General features: G+C 31.3%; 3 protein-coding genes across 6 annotated transcripts in view; 1 reads left to right on the top strand and 2 right to left on the bottom strand.

The window, feature by feature from the left end:
* Window positions 1-7,684, bottom strand: part of LOC101489723 (ATP-dependent DNA helicase SRS2-like protein At4g25120) — a 40,721-nt gene extending 33,037 nt beyond the window's left edge. The window contains exons 1-12 of one of the 3 annotated variants that reach the window (XR_012162768.1): window positions 7,447-7,684; window positions 6,569-7,223; window positions 6,425-6,466; window positions 6,092-6,255; window positions 3,897-4,095; window positions 1,949-2,005; window positions 1,741-1,846; window positions 1,515-1,648; window positions 1,322-1,396; window positions 1,057-1,182; window positions 830-961; window positions 642-725 (exon numbers count right to left, since the gene is read on the bottom strand). Coding sequence is in view for 2 of the 3 variants with exons in the window: in XM_012714331.3 (XP_012569785.1) it covers window positions 642-725; window positions 830-961; window positions 1,057-1,182; window positions 1,322-1,396; window positions 1,515-1,648; window positions 1,741-1,846; window positions 1,949-2,005; window positions 3,897-4,095; window positions 6,092-6,255; window positions 6,425-6,466; window positions 6,569-7,223; window positions 7,447-7,550 (1,878 nt within the window). In the remaining variant the exon portion in view is untranslated. The remainder of the gene's footprint in view (window positions 1-641; window positions 726-829; window positions 962-1,056; window positions 1,183-1,321; window positions 1,397-1,514; window positions 1,649-1,740; window positions 1,847-1,948; window positions 2,006-3,896; window positions 4,096-6,091; window positions 6,256-6,424; window positions 6,467-6,568; window positions 7,224-7,446) is intronic. The other 2 variants (XM_012714331.3, XM_004495186.4) reach the window with 2 other exon arrangements.
* Window positions 7,685-11,126: 3,442 nt separating this feature from the next.
* On the top strand, window positions 11,127-15,445 carry LOC101489398 (nuclear transcription factor Y subunit B-1-like). The gene is made up of 7 exons (XM_004495185.4): window positions 11,127-11,267; window positions 11,559-11,789; window positions 12,317-12,446; window positions 12,650-12,655; window positions 12,758-12,838; window positions 12,973-13,011; window positions 15,105-15,445. Exons 2-7 carry the CDS (start codon window positions 11,569-11,571, stop codon window positions 15,150-15,152), a joined length of 525 nt encoding a protein of 174 aa, XP_004495242.1. The 5' UTR covers window positions 11,127-11,267; window positions 11,559-11,568; the 3' UTR covers window positions 15,153-15,445.
* A 3,726-nt stretch (window positions 15,446-19,171) lies between these two features.
* Window positions 19,172-23,865, bottom strand: LOC101489065 (PWWP domain-containing protein 5-like). 2 transcript variants are annotated; one of them, XR_001143619.3, is made up of 3 exons: window positions 21,105-23,865; window positions 20,805-20,973; window positions 19,172-19,664 (listed from the first exon to the last, which is right to left on the bottom strand). XR_001143619.3 is itself a non-coding variant. In XM_012714342.3 (2 exons), exon 1 carries the CDS (start codon window positions 23,556-23,558, stop codon window positions 21,117-21,119), a length of 2,442 nt encoding a protein of 813 aa, XP_012569796.1. In that variant the 5' UTR covers window positions 23,559-23,865; the 3' UTR covers window positions 20,365-20,973; window positions 21,105-21,116. The 2 variants fall into 2 exon arrangements, 1 of the variants encoding a protein (XP_012569796.1); XM_012714342.3 differs by lacking the exon at window positions 19,172-19,664 and having other exon boundaries at window positions 20,365-20,973.
* Between the last annotated feature and the right edge of the window lie 730 nt (window positions 23,866-24,595).

Raw genomic sequence — 24,595 nt, 5'->3', positions numbered from 1 at the left:
TCATTAAGGATATTTGAGTCTTTTCGCACCCAAATCCCTATTATTTTGTTATTTCTTGACCTTTCTTCTTCTGCTCCTCCAATTAACTGCCGCAACCCTTCTTCTCTTTATTCTTCCTCTGTTTTTGTTTTTCTCGTTTTTCTTCTTCTTTTTCTTCCTCTCGTTTTTTCTTATTCCTCCTCTGTTTTTGTTCTTCTTCCACTATTTTTTATTACTATTAGATCTTGATTATGATGTTACATTTTGATTATGAAATATGAAGTACTATGATTACCCCTTAATTTTTGTGTATTTTATTTTTTCTATTTTTTAGTATTTTTGTCTATTGTTTGTATTTTATATTTAGTTTATATACTGTTTTTTGTTCTTCACAATAGCGGTCATCCCGCTATCCGGGATCCAGCTATCCCATTTTTGGGGTTGGACGCTCCGCACCGTTATCCGTGACCGACAACATAGATTGGCCCTTAATTAGGATAGCAATAATAATGGGTCTTGTTAGTTAATATTAGTAGACAGTTTTATTATTAGCAGGCAGTTTTTATCAATAATAACTGCACTGCATTGTTAGTGCGGGAGAATCCGTTATTATTTTATATAAATAAACGCTTCTTGGTCTTAATAACAGAAAAGAAAAATACCTTTTTTCTGTAAAAAGCCACACCGTGAATGTTAAATGGTATTTTCCTATCCCGAAAAGCCATTTGGAAGGCTTTCCCTGATATCTGAAACAGGAAGAAAGGTAGAAAGAAGCAAAGATCATTCAGCCAGATACGGGGTAATTGCTTTTCTATATGGTTATAATAGTTACAATATCAAGAAACATCACCCGCCTACGGTAGAGAATTGCAATGTTGCCATAGGAAAAGTTCTCTGCTGAATGATTAGATGAAATTTCTAAGATCTTGTCAACAACAAATGCACATTGAGCATCCTCATTGTGACACTCCTTCATAACTATCTGCAGATTAGTACAAAAATCAATTTATATAAAAAGGAAAATCACAATAAAGCATGACATACTTTTCAAATCAGCAAACTGCAAGATGTAAGTACCTTGGATCCAGAAGAGTTATCAGTAAGAACCTTCTTCGACTGACATCGCTTGGCATTATTTTTAATAAGAGAAGATGCAGCCTCAACAATGCAACGTGTGGACCGATAGTTTTTGTTAAGCCTAATCTGAACCAAAAAAAGCAAGTCATATCCAAATGACGACATTTAGTATGCATTTCACTGTCAATATATGTGGGTAAAACACAACCAAATAAGAGATAAGTATGTGGCATTAAAATCATAATCAGTCAAAGACAACAGAAACCTCTTTGTAGTTTGGAAAATCGTTACGGAAGGAAATAAATCCGGAAATGTCAGCTCCATTGAAACTGAAAATGGACTGTAAGAAAAATAAGACATTAGTGCAGTAATTAGGAAAAAAATTTAAATTCACAGAGAGAAAACAATATAGATATCCAACCAGACTTCTCAAACATTAGGGATTATAGAACAAAAACCTGATCATCATCACCGATAATTGTTATTTTATGATGGGATGCAAGAATCTTTAGAAGCTTGTATTGCATGGCACTAGTATCTTGGAACTCATCTACAACAACAGCTTTCCATGAATCCTGACTTTCTCTGAAAACTATGAAATAGTTTGAACAAACAAAAGTTAACACAACAAACTGTATCAATGAACAGATTATTGTTAATTGCATATTTCAGAAAAATGTTTACCTTCAGGAAAATCAGTGAGTAGCTTCACAGAACAGCTGATCAAGTCATGATAATCCAGAGCATTGCAAGATTTTAATATGTTACTGTAATTCTCAAGAACTTCCGCCTGATTACAATCCAGAGCATGTAATCAGACATACAAAAGCAGAACAAGGATTTGTGTGTGTGTGTGCATACACATATGGGAAAACACTTTATCAGCGCTTACTCCTATTTCATTGCCCATTTCACGAAATTCTGCAGAAGTTCTTCCTGAGGCTTTGGCCTGAAATGGTGAATAGTTATCACATATGATCAAGCTAAAATTTAACTACAGCATAAAAAAAATATGAGGAGGAATTGAACAAGCCATCTGAAGCAATTATAAGCGACAAAGAGCAATATAGCCATTAAGAAATACTCAATTTTACAAATGTGATCCTGATAAATAATTAAGAAGCAAGTAGCTCAATTTTCCAGCACTTAGGAGGATGAAAGACAAATTATCTCAGCTAAAGAATTATCAAGTTTCATAACATCACAAAGACCTTCTTTGTTGTACATATTTAGAGGTGTTCTATGGAGTCCCTGTACATACATACAAGATAGGTTGCATTATGAAAATATTGAACTGGTCAAAAATACAGTTTAGAGTGAGTTCCTGCGTGATAACTGATTTTGACGTTCTTTTTTATTAGGTCACATAAAAAAATCAAATTTTTCATGGCAATTGTTTCTCAGATTAAGATGCATTTTGGATATATAGTTTAATTAAGTGCGTATTGAATAAGTGCTTATATGATAAGCATGTGTTTGTGTACAAGTTAATTTTCAAATAAAAAAAGAAAATGCGGTTAGACTAATTTTTATATAAGTTGTAAATTGTTTTATCAGGTGGTATCTAAGCATATCCATCGTGTACAATAATCAAGCATTACCCCATTAGGTGGGGCCAATTATGTGAATAAAGCAGCATTGTTGTCCTCTGTCCAAAACATCATTAAGGGTTTTCCTGAAGTTCTCTTCAATCATCATCTTCCTCTTCTAATCAACCTAACCACCTTTGGAAACTCTATGCCATCTTCTCAGTAGGTGCTGCTTGAACTTTCTCGCAAATTCATAATCTTATTTTGTTCTTTTAAGTCCACTAATATACCACAACATTAGCATCTCTGTTAAGCTTACTTTTTGTTCTTGATGGCTTTTTTATTGTAAAGACACTCTTGTTCGGACTTCATTGTCGAACATTCAGTGATATAGAACCTTGTTGGTCTTGTAAAATTTTCATTTGAGTTTGATAGTAAATTTTCAAGCACTTTTTCATTTCATCCTCCTAGGCCTAGGCGCCTAACCTCTACCTATCACTTTACAAGATGGATCCAAGATACCTAAACTATGTAACGATGCAACTTATGGTATCATGAAGTCCCCAATTTTCACCTCCTAAACATTTTTAACTCTCATGTTGTTGAACTTGTGTGCCAAAAATTTCATCTTACTTCTACTGAACCATAAACCCTTTGATTCCAAATTTTTTTTCTTCAAAATTCAATTTTACAATTTGTTTCTTCACTGAACTCATCAATCAGGAATATCTTCCACACAAAAATATGCATGGAGGCTCTACTGGGCCATAAGCCCAGAATGAGCTACCAGTTTAAGGTTATACACTAAGACAGGTCAAATTCCCACTCTAATACTAACTGTTTAAAAATTAAAAAGATTTGGGGAAGGGGAAATTACTATTTTGTAAAGTGACCACTAATGGTCATTTTACAACTATTCCCAAGGGAATTCGAACTCCGTCTCTTAAGATTACAAGGTCAAACTCTTACTTACCATTGAGTTGACACCTCATTGACATAGTACCAACTTGAAATTAGAGGAATACATTGTAATTACACTCACAAAGAATTAATTACAGTTGTATTCACAATAGTGATTCCTTAATTAGAGCACAAAATGATCTGTTAGGGACTCTAGTTACAAGATATTTCTAGTATAAACCATCACTTCTATAAAAATCAAACTTCTTTGCAAACATAACAATTTGATTTTTAATACAACCATAAAATTGCATAGCAAGGGAGGTTAATGTAGATGTTGTAAAATAAGCATCAGTTTATTATTTTAAAAGGAAGTTTATAGTGGTTTACTCTTCATAAGGAATCACACACCTGAGTTACAAACTTCTGCCATTTCTTTGCCTTATCCTTGAACTGTTTAGGGGTCCGTAGACTATTGGACGTTTCTCCAATCAACAATTCACCATTTTTATGCCTGCTTGTTTCGTTTTCTAATAATCGGGTGGCCTCGATAATTGCATTTCGCTGTTGCCACTGTCCATATATTAAGAATTCAGATGTACGACCTAACCTGCAGCATAAGTGTCAACAGTTAAAATAAATTTTTCAAGCAACGCGATTTAAAAGGTTATGGGTGCAACAGCTAGCTCGGTTAGATCCAGTCATGATATATGTGTGTATTGCGGTCATGTCCTAAGCAATAAGACTTGAAACCTGATGTGGAATATTATTTTTCATTAAGGTTTAGGAGTCGTACTTCAATCTCCGTTAGTATGTTCCCGACACCTCAAATCTCGATGTATAAGTAAACATAACAAGTTTGTAGTGGAAATTATATATTTACTTTTCAACCAGCTTGCATGGAGATACTCGGTGTTGTTAAATGGAGGTCATGGCGGAATGGTGTGGGATTTTTTGACAACCACCATAGCCAATTTATGAAAGGGCCATGCCATGAGCTGCAATGGAGTCTTTATATGGCAGACTTTTTGCCTTCTGAAATCCACATACTAGAGATACTTCAATACAACCAATGAACAATCCATGTACCAAGATGCTAACACCATCATACTAACAGAACGTAGGATGTATCTACATTAAACCTTTCATAGACCTCTACCTAAAACTTAAACTTTTGGGGAAGTTGGTCTTTTACAAGGTATTAGAGATTCTATGACTGAGGTCAGAGTGGTTAGAAATTTAATCCTTCCAAACCTCATTCTTCATAATTAATTTACAACAGCATGAGATAAAATGAACTGGTATATTGTCTACCCTTCATGCCTAAAGGACACTTGTGTAAGAGACATTTAAGAGGTAAAATTTATAAAAGCCATTCCCGGCGACTTGGTAGTTAGTACCTAATAGTTTAAGAGTTGAGGAGTTAGTCCTTGAAAAAGGTAAAAATAAAGAAAATTTTGATTCTCACATTTTAGTAATTCCTGTTACATTAGGTGTCTGATCTATGTTTCTATTTGTACGTCAAAAGTAGGGGTGAGACAACCAGTCCAACCCGGTGACACAACCTAGCCTGAGCCATTTGGGTGAGCTTGTTCCTCTCCCACGGTATAATGTGGACAGTGTAGAATCTTATTTTATGACCATGACGGGTTTGGTTAACACTTGGGCTACGCAACCCACCTTATGTATGACTTTTAGTTTTAAAAATATTTCATAGTCAATAAGTAATGTGATGTACTATTGTTTTTCCTAAGCATTATCATAAAACTATAGAAGAGCGAAAGGAAATGACCTATACTAAAAGATATTTTAATGTATATACTTATCAATTGTTTGAACTATTTTCATTTGGAACATTAATATATGATTGTCCTGTAATTTTATTTTCCTTATAGTTCAAGTCAACCAAATTTTTATTTTTCAAAAGAAAAAGTCAACCCAGTTTTATACTACTTAGACCCAGTCTTGATTAGACCTTGTATATATTGAAGTTAGGACTGGGCTCACATCTATAAATTTGACCCGATTAAAATTTTGGCATGGTTGAAAGACAGGCATAACTCGTTCCATGCTCATCCAAAACATATGAAAGCTTGTAGATTATTTTCACCTCAAAACATATGGCTGAATGAACTGACAAGCTATACAGTTTAGCAGTATTACAGTCAAAACCACTATTTCTTGTATGATCAAGAAAAGTATGTGATGCGCTGTATGTTTTATGCAATACAAATTACAGTTTTTTCATTCTTTCAATGCTGAATATAGCATTTAATTGTATGAAATTAAATGGAATTTACTGCTTCTTAAAGTGAAATATATGAAAATATACTTTAACCATACTTACTGAGTTATTTCTGCTAACTTATCCTCAGAAGATTCAACTATTAAGGGGACAAATTAACAAAATATGTCTCCCACATAGCAATAATGTACATGGATTATGAATTATGACATATGCCACAATTAGCATTTAAATTGCAAGAAAATTAATTAGAGTTTTAGAGGGAAAACATAACACAGAGAAGCACACAAGTTGGAACTTATAAACTGCAATTTATGACAAAGTTCAAGAAAAAATTGCCATCAAATTCAGAGAAACATACTTTTCTGCATGTGAACGACAAAGTTGCAAGCAAAATGAATGAAAAGTGCTAATTGGAAGCTCTTTGGCTGTTTCCTTCCCAGCTATAGCTCCAATACGTTTTCTCATTTCAGAAGCTGCTGCTGTCGTAAATGTCATTGCAAGAATGTTTAAGGGGCTGATTCCCTGCATACAATTAGCAGAAAATGGAAATTATAAACAACAAATTAAGCAATCAAATTTAAATATAGAAAGTCAAAACAAATCAACACAGAAACAAAGAAAAAGAGAGACAAGAATGAAACATAAGAGCATGTTATCTTTATCATCTTATAGCCCCAAAAATGATCCCTACCTCATTAAGCAGCATCAAAACTCGCCCAACCATTGTGGATGTCTGGTATCATTAATAAATAAAAACAATTCAGTTCCAATGTAAAAACCAAATACTCATAGGAAAAATAAATAAAAATTTGAAGAAATCAGAGTTTAAGAAAACCTTTCCACTTCCTGGGCCAGCTACAATCATTAAAGGGGTGGAAATATCAGTACAAGCTGCTTCTCTTTGCCTTTCATTTAGGGATTCCAAGTATTTAGAATATTCCTCAGGCATTGTTCCACTTACTAAACTTTTCCTAGGAGTATCATTATCCACTTGTTCTTCTTTAGGATCCAAATAAATTCCAAAACCATTACTAAACATGTCACCATTTCCATTACAATCAGAAACAACACTAGTTCCAAAACTCAAATCAACATTACCAACTACACCGGTCTCGCTTGAAACTTTCTCCCAACATTTCTCTGCAGTTTTTTGTTCACACAGAATGTCAATCTGTTCCAAAATGGATTCATCAAAATCATCATCGAAAAGGCCACTTGCCGAAAAGTAATCAAGTGGTTCAGGCTTAAAGCTTCCAGTTTCTTTCCTCGGAGTTTCAAAATTCGATTGGCACAAATTCTTCTGTGCGACAACATCAAAAGGAAGTACAGCCACATTCCTAGTACTTGAATTGGAGCAAATTGAATCAGAAGATGGTTCGCCGCGATTTCCTGATGAATGGAGCCTGTTCGACGGAACCTCTGCAAGAGGAACTCTCTTCTTAACTGAAACCCTACCCGCAACATCATCAACATTGCTTAAACCCTTGATTCTAGAAACAACGAGATATTTCTCAGATTATATAAGGTTTTCAATAACGAAATCAATTTGATAAATAATTTGCATGCACAAAATGATGTTAATTGCTGGCGTTTGTGAGTTAATTGTTTTATTTATTTCTTGAATTTCAAATTTAAAAATCCTAATTAAACAAAATGATGTTTGAACAAAAATATATATATATATTGAGGAAGAAGATGAGAAAGAGGAGATACTGGTATGGGGAAGAGGTGGAGGAATCAGAAGCTCTTTTTTGAGGAAGGAGAGGCTTTGAGGCACTGAAATACGCGTTGATTCGGCCACTTTGCTGGTTCTCCATTTCTGTGCCACAGCGAGAACGTGAAACTCGGCCACTGTGAAGAGGTCTGTCAATATATATGCGGGTGAAGGAAAGGGAAAGGAGGCGCCAACGACATTAGCTTCCCAGTTTTTGAATTTTTTTTTTTGGACTGCTTATTTTATTTTTTTGGTCTGATTTTATTTTTATTTTTACTATGTTGTTATTATATATTTCTTTTATAAAAAAATTATGCACTAGCTGTGCAAATAAATTTATATAGTGAGTTAATAAAAACTATTGATTTAACTATCCTGCAATATAATGATGTTTGTCATCGATCAATAACTAAACGGTTTATGTTCACACTTATCTTAATATATGAAATGTTTACTCATGTGCGTGTTCAATATTTATGTTTTATTTTTATATAAAAGAAAAATCATTTTAATTGGTAAAATAATATAAATTCAAAATTGCTTAAATTAAAAATGATAAATATATGAATAAATTCCCAACATTAAAGTTAATAGAATAAAATGGTAAAATGCTACAAGTGTAACAATTTTGTAATGTTGACGACAACTTAGTCATCGATTGAATATCTTATTGATCAAAATAAATATGTCAATTTGAATCAAACAAATATCGTAACAAGACGTGAAACCAAACAAAAAAAAAAGAGAACGACGAACAAAAAATGGCCGAATTCGGACGACAAAATCACATATAAAACACGAAAGAAAAACAAAGTTTACACGAAAATCACTTATTTTATAAAATGAGAGAAAATAAATTTAGGGAGTATTTTTCTTTCTTTTTTTATAGATAAGATGGTATAATTACCACACAAAAACTTACTCACGAGTGCGATATATATTTAAATAGTTATTTTATATTAAAAAAATATCTTAAAACACCTTTCAATGATTGAAGAACAATAAAATAGAGAAGAGTAAAGAGGCTCTTAAAAATAATCAAATTTCTTACACATAAACAAATTGTTTTACGAATAAATGGCTTAATTGCACTTTTGGTCCCCCTATTATAGGTGAAAATTGAAAGTAGTCCCCTCATTTTGTTTCTCCCCAGTTTTAGTCCCCCAAACAGAATTTGAGTCCAAATCATGATGAGTTGTCATTTTTTAATGACGTGTCAATAAAAAGCTGACGTGGCAGACGCATACGTGGAATAAACTTATTATTATATTATTTCTGATTAAAAAATATAATTTATATTTTTAAAAATCATTATTACAAATAAAATTTATTTGTTAAAATTAAATTAAAAGAAAAAACACCTAAAATCAAAAATCCTAAACAAATCAAAATCAAAAGGATTCACTCATGAACCCTAAAATCATTCTGAACCCTAAAATCATTCTGAACCCTAAATTAAAAGAAATTTGATTATTTAGGTTCAGAATGATTTTAGGGTTCATGAGTGAATCCTTTTGATTTTGATTTGTTTAGGATTTTTGATTTTAGGTGTTTTTTCTTTTAATTTAATTTTAACAAATAAATTTTATTTGTAATAATGATTTTTAATAATTATAATAATGATTTTTAAAAATATAAATTATATTTTTTAATCAGAAATAATATAATAATAAGTTTATTCCACGTATGCGTCTGCCACGTCAGCTTTTTTATTGACACGTCATTAAAAAATGACAACTCATCATGATTTGGACTCAAATTCTGTTTGGGAGACTAAAACTGGGGAGAAACAAAATGGGGGGACTACTTTCAATTTTCACCTATAATAGGGGGACCAAAAGTGCAATTAAGCTTAAATTATAATTATAGGAATTGCACTCAGCCTTAATGTTTTTTAAGACTATGACTCAATTTAAAAAATTGATTCTAAAATCATACACATTTAGTTGCGTAATACTGATTTTGATGGAGATTTATATATATTTTTACACAATATTCCACAATATTATTATTTTAAAATGAGACTTTTCCTATTTGTCTAAATTTGTTATTTATTTAGTTTCAAATTTATCTTTGATATTACTAGTTTAATGTCATTTTAGTCCCAACAAATACAATTAGGAAAACTAATTTGACAATTCTTTTTGGAACATTGATAATGTTATGATGTGACTAAATTGATACACTTTTTGAATATTTATACTCTTTTATAGAATAAATCATTTACATAAAAACCAAGGTGAAGTAAGGTGTTCTACACCCCATTACATCATAACAAAGTACAAGAAGATTTGTCAAGACACCTCAATTTAATAAGAAAATCGACAAATTTATTGGTTTCACGATAGTTGTGACTTACACAAACCAAACGATTATTAGGACGACTCATAGAAAATATTTCAGACAAACCAAGTTTAAGAAAAATTGTGGGATTGAAACATTTTTCTACGATGGTAGTTAAGACAAGTAAATTTGTTTATAATGAGTGAAGTGATATGAAAACACTTCGCAAGTCAAATACTAAATATAAATTATGCAAATATACTAGTAGAGGTTCTAGTACTAACAATTGAATCATTTGATAATGAGATCCCCACGACAAGAAGATAGGTCATCAAAGGTATGACAATCACCAACATTAAGATTCAAGAAAGGACCAGGACTTCTTTAGACTATGCAGAGATCATCTGCGACATGATCAAAATAGACAAAAATAAACTTAGTTGTATGGACAAGCGTTAATCGAACATATAATTTAATGATCGAGATCAACTTTTGCCATTGTTTTACTATTAAATATTATCTACTATCAGTGTTATAAATAAAAATTAAATATATTTAAATGATTTAATATTATTATTTGTTGAATTTAAAAAATACATCTAACTAATATTTTGCATAAAATTTAAAAAATTAATTACTTAACTGTATTTGTTAACAAACGTAAAGTTAATTTTTTTTTGTTGGCTCATCATAATAACAAACTATTTATCTATACATTTTGCGGTGGAGGTAAAGTAATTGTTATATGATAGATATATAAAATATTTAAAAAATTTGGAGGGTCCCAAGCTCTTAGAGGCTTGAACCTCCTTCCACCTCGATCATCGAGATATATGTTGAAAAATATGCTCCTACACTGGTCTTCAACAATGAAATGATCTAAAAAATTAATGCAAATATCATAGTTACAATTTACATTGACACGTACAATAATTTCAGCGCAACTATTACAACGAAAGCAAGTAACACTTGCACATAGTCCTATGTCTCCTGTCATCATCTTATAGATTGATACTTTTCAAACAGACCATGTCAAACACCCCCATCATGTTGGATTTGGAGATATTACGACGTTTTTTTAAAGAACGAAACAAATAATACCAGATACATTGAAGAAGAAGAGAACGCAATATCTATTAAACATTGGAAGAATTGTTCTATAGTCAGTAAATCACCTCTTAAAGAAGCGATATTTAAGACAATTAAAAATAATATGTAAAAAGAATCTAAACTAAACTATATTAACCCAAAGATCAGGGAACACGGAACTTGTTTAATTAGAAGAAAATTTTCTGCATTTTTTTTTTAATTTAATAAATTTTTATTTTATAAAAAAATCTCTAAATAATTTTAATCTCAAAATGACCGATAAAATCACTTTTTGTTTTATGCAAGTGATAAGAAATCCGCCTTAAATTGTATGGGAGTTGGTTCACTTGGAATATTTGTCTTCCAACCAACACACCCAATCAATTCTTTCCCTTCAGGCGCCAAACACGCAATTCTTTCTCTCTCTTCACTCACTCAACACACAGAGGTATATAACCATTCATTCAATTTCATCCACGTGCATTTCAGATCTTTACCGTTCCATCTCCATCACCATTTAATTTTCCACCATTCAAATCTTTCATCACACACACTATACATTATTATTACTATTATTATTATTATTATTATTATTATTATTACTATTATTATTGTTATTATTATTATTATTATATTATTATATTATTATTATTATTATTATTATTTTTATTATTGTTATCATCGCATTGATTTATGATTATTATTGTTATATTTTTTTGATCCGATTCGTTGCTTCTAGGGTTTATGCCATGGCAGATGCAACGAGTCCACCTCGTGACCACGACAGTGGTGGCGACCAGAGCCCACGCGGTTCTTCCTCTGCCGCGCGTGAACAAGATCGTTTCTTGCCTATTGCTAACATTAGCAGAATCATGAAGAAAGCTTTACCTTCCAATGGAAAGATTGCTAAAGATGCTAAAGACACGATGCAAGAATGTGTTTCTGAATTCATCAGCTTTATTACTAGCGAGTGAGTATTTTTAATTTAAATGCTTAAAAACGTTTTCTTTATTTCTTTTAAATGGATAAATGTATTGTAATTTTTAAATGGAATGAATGATTAGTGCTTTGTCAATTTATATTATGTGATGTGATGTTGGGAGGAAAAGATTTTAGGGCTTTATTTTTGTCTGTTTCTTGTCTGAATTTATATTATGTGATAAATTGCAGTTTTTGGTAATTGGGGTGTATTGTAATTTTGGAATGGAATGAATGATTAGTGCTTTGTCAATTTATATTATATGATGTTGGAAGGAAATATTTCAGGGCATTATTTTGTTGGCAAATGCTAATGTTAAAGAATCAAAAATAGAAATTTTATCTTGTAAATTGTGCATTCAACTCCTAAAAAGTTTTAAATTAGTTTTTTTTCAAGATAAATATTCTACATTTTTATTCCTTAGCATCTGCCCTAAGAACTTAGGGCACATGTTATCAAGACCCTATTGTGTTTATTTCTTGTTTGAATTTGAAATGGTAAATTTTGGTGGGTTGTAGGGCGAGTGAGAAATGTCAGAAGGAGAAGAGAAAGACTATTAATGGAGATGATTTGTTATGGGCAATGGCTACTTTAGGATTTGAAGACTATATAGAACCGCTTAAGGTGTACCTAGCAAGGTACAGAGAGGTAATTTTACTTTCTTTTTTCACCTTCAGTTAATGTTTGTTTTTGGATGATTCATATATAGTGTTATTATGTTTTGAAGTGATTGGATTCTAATGTTCTCTATGAAATTTTGATAATGTTCTTTACTGCCTAATATTTATCTGACTGTGTTTTTTTTCCTTCTTGTTCACTCGGTGATTTTGAAATGTCTACAACTATCATAGATAGAGGTTAGTTAATCCCCCCCTTTGATTGATTGTATTATCTTGTTTTTACCTTGCAATGTCTTGCCAATGGAAATGCTAATATTTGCGAACTATAATTTCTGATAGGGTGACAATAAAGGATCTGTTAGAAGTGGTGATGGATCTGGTAGACGAGATCAAGTCAGCCCTGTGGGCCAAAATGCTCAGGTGTGATCACACAACTTTTTTGGATTTATGTTTTTGATTTATGTGTTTTTATTATGGTGACTTGTTGGTCAAAACAAGGTTCATTTTATTAGCTAACATGTGCTTTGTTTTGCTGTTGATTTATGCTTTGGTAGCTTGTTCAGCAGGGTTCTTTTAACTATAATGGTTCCCAGGTAATAATCTCTCCGTCTCTTTTGAATAGATGCATGCTTAGTTTTTTACTGTACACATACATGCTCATTTGTGGAGATTCGATAAGTTAAGTTGTGAAATATTCTTAGTAAAAGATAAAATATGAAACAATATATTTTGCCAATTTAGGGCCATGATTGCACTTAGCACTACCAATCCATTAAATCAGCTCAAATAGAATGGGAAAGGAATACATATGAAACAATATATTTTGCCAATTTAGGGCCATGGTTAGCACTACCAATTCATTAAATCAGTTCAAATAGACTGGGGAGGGAAATACATATGAAACAATATATTTTGCCAATTTAGGGCCATGGTTAGCACTACCAATTCATTAAATCAGTTCAAATAGATTGGGGAGGGAAATTAAACCCGCTGTTGAAGTCTTATCTTACATGGGGATTATTCACGCAATTATCTGTTCACATACCAATCATCCAAATGGATACGTGGAATGAAACATAGGCACATATTGACCTTTTCCTTACCTCATGATTTCTAAACATATGAGTTTTGGTTTATAACTTTTGAAAGTACTTCCCTTGTGTTAATAATAAGGAGCCACTGGAAGATGTTTAACCTCTATGACCCAAAAATAATCTAGCTTACCAAGTTGCTTTAGAGGAAATTCGGAGTGGACTTTAGAGATAGAGCGTTATTTTTCTCCACAATCTTTTCATTATTTCTGCCTGGTGTTATTCTGATTTTCATTTCACCATCCTTTTCTCTTTGATGTTTGTCAGTGTTTTCAGTTAGTTGCTGACTTTTTAATCACACTTTTTACCTATAATCTGATACTACCATTACCTTCAAATTGCTGTCGTTTTGCTTTTCAGTGGTATATCTAGGCTGTATTTGCCTTTGTCGTGTTCTACCTGTATCATGAACTGTTGTATTTGATTGAGGAATCACTCTGGCCGATGTGTTTTGTTGTTCTCTATCTGACTACTGAAGTTCAGAGTTGAGACTGAATGTTTCTCTATTCTTTTGTATCCCTTCCATAGTTGGACCTCATTGGAATTCAACAATTGCTCATTGGGAAAATCCTCCTTTATTTTCGATTTTTGTTTCACCTATTTTTCTGCTTTCAGTTTGAGAAACAGACATTACCATTGTAGGGCTGCTGATTAGCTAGGTTATGTAAGCCTGGAACAATGACTTTAAACAAGTCATCTTTTGCTAAGCTAGTTTACTGAACCCAGACACATTTAAGCCTGTCGGCCGAACTTATTTGAGCCAGTTTCTGTGTTCACGATTAGGTGTGATTCGCAAGGTTTCGGCGTCTCAGTTCAACATTTTTTTTATGTCTTCAAACATATTCCTTTTATATAAATTTTGTAGTTTCATTTGATGGATTGATAGCTTGTGGTGGTATGATCACCTACGCCTTTCCATTACATTTTTAAATGGCTACTTTGTATCCCTACTGTGCATCTTCACAGTATTGCCTAGTTTTCCCTCGCTGGGCATCCTACTGTCCAGTTCCTTTCATGTGGCCATTTTTTTTTCTCTAGAAGTGTTGTTTTTCTTTGGTTGTGTTTCACTATTGTTGCCTCCAGCAGTACAGTACCTGTTTTGTTTAATTATACTTCTGATTCAAGTCTTGTTTCACACTGTGGTTTATGGAGCCCAGTTATGTTTTTAATTTGTTTTCTCGGTACTGTGGTTATTTATCTTCATTTTGAGGAGGAGCTAGGGTATCGTGTGTTTGATAGTTATTCTTTTATTGAATCTGGATTCCCTACGGTGAGGGAATTTACACATTTGACGTAGTCACATGATCGGACCGTTGGGTCAAGTTTAGATGTCCCACATTCGAGTTCGACTTTGTTTGATTGAGTCCAAAATACAAATTTGGAACATGAGACGTCTGATTTTGATCCTACTTCCATATCAACAACTGCGTGCATTCTAAGAATCCAAAACCATGTTTTATCATTGGAGTCCTTTTTCTTTGAAGATCATAATTTTTATGTTCTTATTATATCTTTACTTATAGTTTTATGCTAGTAAGTAAGAACATAGTTCTTAAGACTTAGTAACAATTTTTTAATCTGTTGCTGACTTGCAGGTGCATCCACAACATTTGGTCATGCCTTCAATGCAAAATCATGAATAGATTATTTGCTTCTCCTCATCTCATTTATGTCACGTTAATGCTTGTTCATGTGGGATGAATGGAAACAATGGTTTGGTGATTAAATTTAGGTACTCGTGTGAAGAAAGCATAGGTGGCAGAATTTTGGTAGCGATATTCATGTAGATTTTTGATACAATTATTATCAAATTTAGCTGCCTTACCCACTAAAGGGAAAATATGTGATTTTCCATGTAACTTGTCATGGTGAGTGAGAAGTGCCTGTTTTGAGAATTATGTTTAGATATTATATTTTCAAATTTTGAGAAAAAACAGATATTATATCAGTGTTTATTTACACAAACTGCATTTATTGTTTAATTTAATTTAGGGAAAATAGTTTGTTTTTATCTTTTTAATGAGTTTTAGTTGATTTGTCAAAGTACAATGTTCTTCGAAGGATTGGTAGCTTCAATAATCAATAGTTAAAAAAGAGAAATATTGGATATTAGGAAAACCATCCAGACAACGCATAAATTTTTAATTATGTTTCTTTCCATCATTCATTTTGCATTTTACTAATATACTACCTGGTTAGTTTGATACATTGTTGTTAAATTTCGTGAATTAAGGTTTCGCATTTTTTAGCACAATTCGTTGAAATAAGTGAATTAATGTGTACAAATCATTCCTTTAAAAAAGTGTACAAATCATACTTAAAAAACTGGAAGCAGTAGCTCTCAAAGTTTTTTATTCAATTTTTGCAATATGGTGAGATTTTTAGATTGAAAATGATTAGCAGAAAATATAATTTTTAAAGTTTATTGACAGGAAAGGTAGCAATTTTTGTAAAACCAAAATCAGATGTATTATTCACATAATAATTGTAAACCTATGAGTCTGTTGGTCTCGTTAGTCCCTAGTGTTTGGTGATCTCCATTAGTGGTAATGAATGTTCCTATCTGCCATGTTAAATGTCATGCGGCGTCGTCTACTTGATTAGTGGTAATAGATGTGTCCACATCAAACACCACGTCTATTAATAGTAATAGTTAGTTGAGTAGTTAAGTGAATTCAGATATAATAAATAAGGGTATACCAATAAAAAAAATATCTCATTCATCTTTTAATATAAGACATTTATTTGAAATTTATTTGTCTCTCAAATATAATCATTTTTTTTTAATATTAAGAGAGGTGTTTTATTTTAAAGTCTTATTTAAATTTTTATTTTAAATGTCTCGTTAGTAAGTGATGTGTGCATTCGCACGTGTCCAAGACACATGTATAATTTTTTGAATATACTATTCTATTCTCTAAAAGTACAAAGTATAGGATGTTGTCATTTTGATTTTTACTTAACAAAAAAATAAAATTAATTATTGAATTATCAAAATAGTTTATGGAAAATACAACTTACTATTATAAAAGTCATTGAAAGATATAATTTACTGTCAAAAACTAAAATGACTAAAATGAGTCACGAAGCAAAATAATACTGTCATATACTTTCAGGGACCAAAATGGTGTTTTACCTATAATTTTTTTTATAATGAGTGTATTATAATTATCCTAATTTTTATGTAGACAGTATTAAAAAGACATTAATTTTATATTTTTTTTAATAATAAATATTTATCTCGTGTATGACTTTAATAATAAATTATAATTTTATATATTGTAATTATTCTCAGTTTTATTTAGAAGATATAAAAAAATCAAAATGTGTCATATTTTATATTTATCAATGATGAATATTTGTCCCATAATTTATTAAAAAAAATCAATCAATGAAAAATATATGTCATGTGTTTTATTTTATGTATCAGTGATAGATATTGGCCTCATAAATATTTGTCCTGAATTTTTTTTTAATTTTAGTGACAAATATCTGTTGCGTATTATTTTTTATTTATTAATGATAAATATTTATTTTATATGATTTTTTTAATATTTATCAGTAACAAATATTTGTCTCGTATTTTTTTATATTCATCATTGAGAAATATTTATCCCATTCAATTATCATGTATCAATGACATATATTTTTCCATGTATTTATATATATATATTAGTGATAAATATGAGCCATGTATTTTTATACATAAAAAAACGTATATTTGTCTTGTGTTTTAATATATGTATCAGTGACAAATATGTATCACATATTTTTTATTATTTATTAGCGACAAATATATATCATGGATGTTTAATGTATCGATGATAATTATTTCTCTTGTGTTGTTTTAAATTTATAAATATATATACCATGTTCATCTATATTTAGTGATCAATTTACCATGTTTATCTATATTTAGTGATCAATATTTATTTGAGATTTTGTTTTATATTTATCATTTACAAATATGTCTCTCGTCTTTTTATACGTGTCAATGAAAAATATTTGTATCATTTTTTTATATTATTATATGAAAAATTATAGTTAGTGTATTATAATCATTCTTATTTTTTTGACAAATATTTGTTGTGTGCTTTTTTTAATATTTTTTTATGACAAATATTTGTTCTACATATTTTTATATTTTATTAATTATAAATATTTGTCATGTGTTTTTTATATTTATCAATGACAAATATTTATCCCATATTTTTTTATATATCATTGACAAATATTTTGTGTAACTTTTTAATATCTATAAGTAGTAAATATATTTTTTGTATTTTTTATTTATCAATGTCAAATATTTTTTTTATAAAAGGACCAATATATCAAAAATGACAAATATTTTTTTCATGAATTGATAAAAATAGAAGTACCAAAACTACAATTAAGTCAAAAGAATAAAGATGAAAACATATTGTTTTGAAAAAAAAAGTAAAACTATAAAATTGAAGTGTCAAATCAATGTAGAATAAGAGAGACAAAAATAAATAAATAAACTATTTAACCTAAAAAATTAGAGGTGTCAAAAAGGTAAGAGGGGGTAAATGAATGAATTCCATAGCATCTAACTTTTATATACATATGTATTAGATTTGTCAATTTTTTATCTTAAATTATTTGTCATTTTATAATATTAGTACAACATTAATTATTTTTCTCCACTAATATACGCTTGTTTATTGTATCTCAATTTATCTAATTTTCGACTAACTCAATTAATAAAGGTATTTGAGTAAATAAAATTTATTTTATAATTGAAATGAATAAAATTAATGATTTTCTTAAAAACTGCGTACAACTTAAATAGACAATTAAAATAAGTCGGATGAAATACTCTTGAAAGAAAATATAAACAAAAAAATGTATTTAAAAAATTTGTGTATCTGTACTTAACTAGATACATCAACTTTATTAATTGTTGTTAGTAGTAGCTTTTAAGGACTTCGACCAAGAAATGGATTGTGCTGAAGTGCTAACATCCAAAACGTTTTTTTTTGTTCTTATGTTAATCACAAACAACCACGCTGCTTCTCGTTATGTGGATTAGCTACATGAATGATACAATGGTTTCAGAGGCCCTTAACTGAGCTGGGGGAGAAAGTGCACACAAAAAAAAAAAAACCATTCACAGCCTTCTTCATACATCTTTTAACCGCAACCTTGCCATAAATTCTCATTTACATAATTTCCTATTATATCACTTTATCAGGCAGGCAAAAAATTAAAGGAAAAGCGATAAACAGCAGAGTAATGCCTTTGCTGTAAGAACACCAGCTGATTTTGTAATGATTTGGTGTATATTTAAGAACTTGGGTTGAGTTTTGAAATCACCCATGGTCATTTAAAAAATGAAATTTGAACAAGTAAATAACAATTTAATATACGAGATATCATTAATATGGACAATCTTACTCAAAGATTAGAAGAATTTGTAGTCATACTCATACCCCCAAAGCTTAGAAGCAGGGTATATTATTTTAGAAAAGGGATTTCTTTAAAAACACGGCACCCAAAGAAAAGGTAACAAAAAATTAGTCATGTATGGAATGAAGGGTTGCAACTACTTTAACATTTGACTACAGTAAGTGTACAAAAGTCTGTGGACTTTATGGCCATCCCTATCTGAAAATATCTTATATAAAAAAACCCATTGCAATGAAATATGAAGACAGCAAAGGGTCTAATTAACATATTTTTGCACTTACAAATTTCTGCAGCATAGTAAGTTAGTAACCCATGTGGATAGTGTTAACCTCTATCTCTCTAAAGTAACAGCATAGATACAGACAGTAAAGGGTCTAATTAACATATTTTTGCACTTACAAATTTCTGCAGCATAGTAAGTTAGTAACCCATGTGGACAGTGTTAACCTCTATCCCTCTAAAGTAACAGCATAGATACAGACTAAAAAGTTTACAAAGAATCTGTAAATGGCCACTACAAGGAGCAGGGAACTAGGAAAAGTATGGCAAACTAAGAAGCAGTAACAATAACACAATGCCCTACTGTCAAATGAAAATCTATAAACAGAATAATGGATGGCCAGATGAATCAACATTCTGGTTACCTCCTTTGGCAGCCATTAAGCAATGAACTGGTTGGACGGTTTAGTCAGTTATGCTATGCTCGACGTCGTTTTCAGCACTCCCTACAATGAGAATCACAAATGTAATCTATTTATAATATATTAAAACACACTTCCAAGACCACCACCACCACGACTACTATTCATTCATTCAGCTTACCATTGCGGTTCTTTTCATTTTACTCAGATTTCTATGAAATCAAAGAGTTCGATTGTGAGTTCAAATCGCTTGAGCTAACCCTTTTACTCCATCAAAAGTCATTATAATCTACAATAGTAGTAGTTTCTACTATTATAAATTATCATGAAAAATAACTAAAGTCTTAATATTAATTGTTTTTTCTCTACATACTATTATTCGTTCATATATATATATATATGTGTGTGTGTGTGTGTGTTCATTCACATACATTTGATTTAACATCCATTAATATGTTCATATCCACACATGTATTGAAACAAATTTTTAACTTCCTTCTGTTACTGAATATGTTTATAGTGTACTAAATATGCATTTTATATATTGTTCTTTAAATCTTAGTTTTAAACTATACTATTATATTTTTTCTTATTCATTTGCTTAAATTCATATAGTTATTTTGTCAGCCCTCTATTCTATAGTCAATTAATCTATTCTACAACTTCTTGATTTTAAATTTGATATATTGATTCCACATTAAAATAAATATTTTCATTTTCAGAGTATCAACACTAAAATTTACTCTAATAAAATACACAAAATATCACTTTTAACCACGCAACGCGAGGTTCAAAATCTAGTTTTTTATAGACAATTGCATTTGAAGTAAATGTCAAAAAAAATTCCAGACCAAACACAAGATGTACGTACAGTACAGTCATTAGCACACGGTAAAATCCTATAAACAACAAAGATTTCGGTATCTATATATCTTAAGTGACAAAATAGTTAGAAATCCTAGGAGTAGCTAAACATATAGGAAATCAAATTCCTGTTTTCTACCACAGAAACTGGATAGTTTACTTATCAACATTTTCAATGCCAAACTTCAAGATAGATCAATACACTGTTAATCTGTTATCAACACCACCCTCTCCCAGATTGAAACTTTCCTTTTTAATGCCCCATATCTCTAAGAAAGTAAAATAGAGCTAACAGAGGATACATTGGCATTTGGTATCATTAAAGCCGGAAATCATTAATTAAATTTGTCCAAGTAATACCTTGTTTTCTTCCAAAAAACAATTCTTTAGTCTCATAATGTTGCTGGACAGTGACACTAATTTCATTTTGTCTTGGCTGGATTGTAAAATGTAGGGGTTTCTAAACATCCTCCAGATCTTCTTGTTCTGTTTCTTGTAGAACAACATTGGCAATAAAAATATTCACGACCTAGAAAGGAAATAATTCAATCAGCCCTTAGATGAAAAACTTAGCATTACCATCACATAAACCATGACAAGTGCACATATCAAAGAATTCCTTCGCAAAATAATGCATATGAAAGTTAAAATGTTAGTTACCAAATTAGAATCTTAGACCATATTAAGCTCAGCATTGGAAAGATCAAGATGCAATTCCTGGTCTTGCGTTGTGACAAAAGACGAAGCGTTCAACAGTGCACTTGGTGCATAGTTAAGCTGGTAATTTACTAGAGTTCGTCCAAATATGTTGAACTTTTTAGCACTACTGAAAGCAGCCTCTGCATCAGCACACTTCTTGAAAACCACTCTTGCCTGGCTGCTTCCTCTATCAATTTCTGTTTCAGATTCCTTTAGAGGTCCAAAATGCTTAAAAATATTATTTAGGCTAGTTTCCGAGAGAACAGAATCCAACTCAGCAAACTTCAAAACAAGTTCAGCCGGGGATTTCTCATCTATATAACCAGAAGGTTTTTCAGGAACCTCGGCATGATTGCTATCAAAATACTTTTTCCTCGAATTGGACCTACGAGTATAAACATGAATAGGTTTTTCCAGCTCAGAAGGCGCATGCTGGCAGTTAAGTCTGCTGCTTCTCTGTGATTGTTGTTCTTTGGAACCATTCTGTATGACCATGTCTGTACAATAAGTGTCATTCGGATCATCAAAGTCAAATATCTCAGGAGATCCACTGACGGTTCGGTTCTTCCTTTTGGTGCCAACTTCATTTGTAGGTAAGATTTCTTTCCCAGAATCATTTTCAATAATGATTGAATTCCTGAAATCTGAGAAGAAACTCACTATAACATTCAAGAAACTGTAATCTCCCTGTGGTTCATGTGCTACCCACTGAAGTAAAGATAGCAAATCATCTAGAGATGAAAACTCTGTGGGAAAAATCGAGTTTGACTTCTGAGTCTCAAGATTAGGGGAGAAGAAATCAGATTCATTTCCTGAAAAACTATCTGCATTTCCATCTGCCATCAGAGATCTGTCTCCAGGATATTTCAATGCAGAGAGCGGCACAGTAAGTTGTTTAGCAACCCTACGAATACATTCACCAATTTTAAATGACGATTGTTTTGTGGTGTTTGAAACTTTTTCAAGGGAAATCGTATTTCTTCTGCCTTTTTTCCCTGAGACGTCGACATAATGATCAACAGTCTTTCGTTTCTTGGAAAAGACAGGAGAAATCAGATTAGCAATGGCCTCATCATTCTGGTAATCACCATGGGTAGAATCTGGAGTCCCACTTGCTTGTTTTAGTAAGTTTTTCTTTTTTGCTGGATACATTCCATCCTTTAGGTTATGTTTATGCTTGCGACAGGATCGGTTTGTGGTTTTTGTATCTCCAGTACCAGTTTTATCACCAATTTTACTCACATGAATTGTGTGCTCATTAACTTCACTCAATCGTTTATCAGTATCGTTAATCGAGATGTCAGTGTCGTTGCCCAAACCTCCACAATACTGTAATTCAGGCAAGTAAGAGTAACCCTTTAAACGATTGAGCGCAAGCAACTGAGCCTTGGCTATCAAAAGCTCCAATCGATCAAAGCCTCCAGTTGGCAACTTGGATAAATCTTTCAAGTATTCCATAAGCTTCTCAGGTACAAAGGAGCTAACATTTAAAGATTCATCAACTCTATGTACAAAACTCGGCTCTTGTCGAATCCCACAGTTGTCAACAATCTGGAGTTTAATCTTGTCATAGGTATCTTTAGGTACACAGGAACATGCCAGCCCAAATTCTACCCGTCTTTTCACTTCATCCAAAGCAGAATCCACAGCACTCCGAAACACATCTGAATTTTTCTGCTTTTCAATATAAGAGAAATGTGTCCTAAATGACTTCAGCTTAGACGCTTCATTCCAAGCAAACGTTCCATCTCCAAAATATGCTACCAAATAGTGATTCTTTTTAAAATGCTTCTTCGCCTGTGCAGACGAATCCGATGGATCAAATATCTGTCCTGGCCACCACGGGTGGCTTCTCACTTTGCCCCAAACCAAATCACACACAGAAAACCGACCTTTTTTTGTCGGCAGCTCATAACTTGCCTGATAACTTTTTCCTGAACTCTTCATGAAAGCACACTTTACCACTTTTCCATCTTTTGCTCTTCGCTTTTTGGAATCATTAAATCCTTCCTCCCCAATTTCCTCCTCTTTCTGTGAATCATTAATCTTCCCAAAAACGCTGTCTTTCACTCCAACACTTCGTCTAACATCTAACTCAGCCTGAATAACATCACTCATCACTTCTTTCTCCAATGTTTTCAAAGTTATTTCATTTCCACTCAACTCAACTTTCTCATTCTCACTCTTACTTTCTAAAGACCTAACAAATTGAGAACCCTCAAACCTAACAATTCCTCCTTCAATAGTAGGATTCTTCACATCTTTATCCTCCTCAATTGATCCATCAAAATCCACATCACCACAAACACTATCTATATGCAAATCAGAATCCAATACCCTAACTAACGATTCCTTCCCATTACCCTCACCAATCAAAGATCCCTCTAAGTCTAGAGTTTGACTTTGACCAGCCATGCCAATAAGGGTTACTAAGGAATCTAAAATTCTACAAGTATAATAATACAACTTCTAAATCTGTGGTTATTCCATGATAACTTTGTTTAGTAACTACAAAAAAAAAAAAATCTATATTCAACCCAAATTGAGACACAAAGCAAGAAACAGAAATAGGAAAAGTGCATAAAATCAACTATGGTTAACAGAGATAGTAGTAAATAAAAGTTGAAATTGTGATGACCGTGGAAGAAAAACGCAAGACGAGAATAACAAGAAAGGAAACAGTTAGATAATAGCACAGGCTGGGCGCGTGGATATGATTTACAGTTGATTCCTCTCTCCATTTTATGGATGCTTAATTAATTATATTAATTTTGATACACATTTAGTTAGAACTTTTTATATCGTTAATACAATTTATATATGACATTTAAGTAATATAACTAAAGTGAAATATTTTTAACAGTTTAATTATTGTAATTTGTAATTGATTCATAGGATAACATAAGATAAGTGTTAAAGCTAATCTAACTCGTTAACTCGTTGATATTATTTTTAAATTTAAATATTACCTATATCAAATTTATTTTTATACAACTATTTTTATGATTAAATTTATAAATTACTCCATTCAATTTTAAATATAAAAAAAAATATTTAACGAACCAAAAGATAAGCATTTTTATTAAGATTTATTATATCAAATATATTTTTTTTTATAATACCTTTCATTTAATTTAAATTTTTATGATTTTATTTTCAATGTCATAATTAATACAGTTATGTTTACAAAATATTCTAAAATTAATTTTAAAAGTTGATTTATTTACTTTTTAATATCAATAAAAATTAACTAATTTTTTAATATACGTATATCCACTTTTTATTTCTTAAATAAAGAGCCCGAGGGAGTGTCATTTTACAATAAACTCCAGTTCAACAACTCTAAATGAATAATGTTTTGTATAACTTTGAGAAAACCATTTCTTTTTTAAAAAATTTCTTTTTGAGTTTTCTAAAAAAATATTAGATCGACGAATTTAAATACGTATTTT

This window comes from Cicer arietinum, chromosome 4 (genome assembly GCF_000331145.2).
Source record: "Cicer arietinum cultivar CDC Frontier isolate Library 1 chromosome 4, Cicar.CDCFrontier_v2.0, whole genome shotgun sequence".
In the NCBI taxonomy this organism is placed as follows: domain Eukaryota; kingdom Viridiplantae; phylum Streptophyta; class Magnoliopsida; order Fabales; family Fabaceae; genus Cicer; species Cicer arietinum.
The sequence above is the reverse complement of the archived record's forward strand: the minus strand, read 5'-3'. Positions and strand labels throughout refer to the sequence as shown.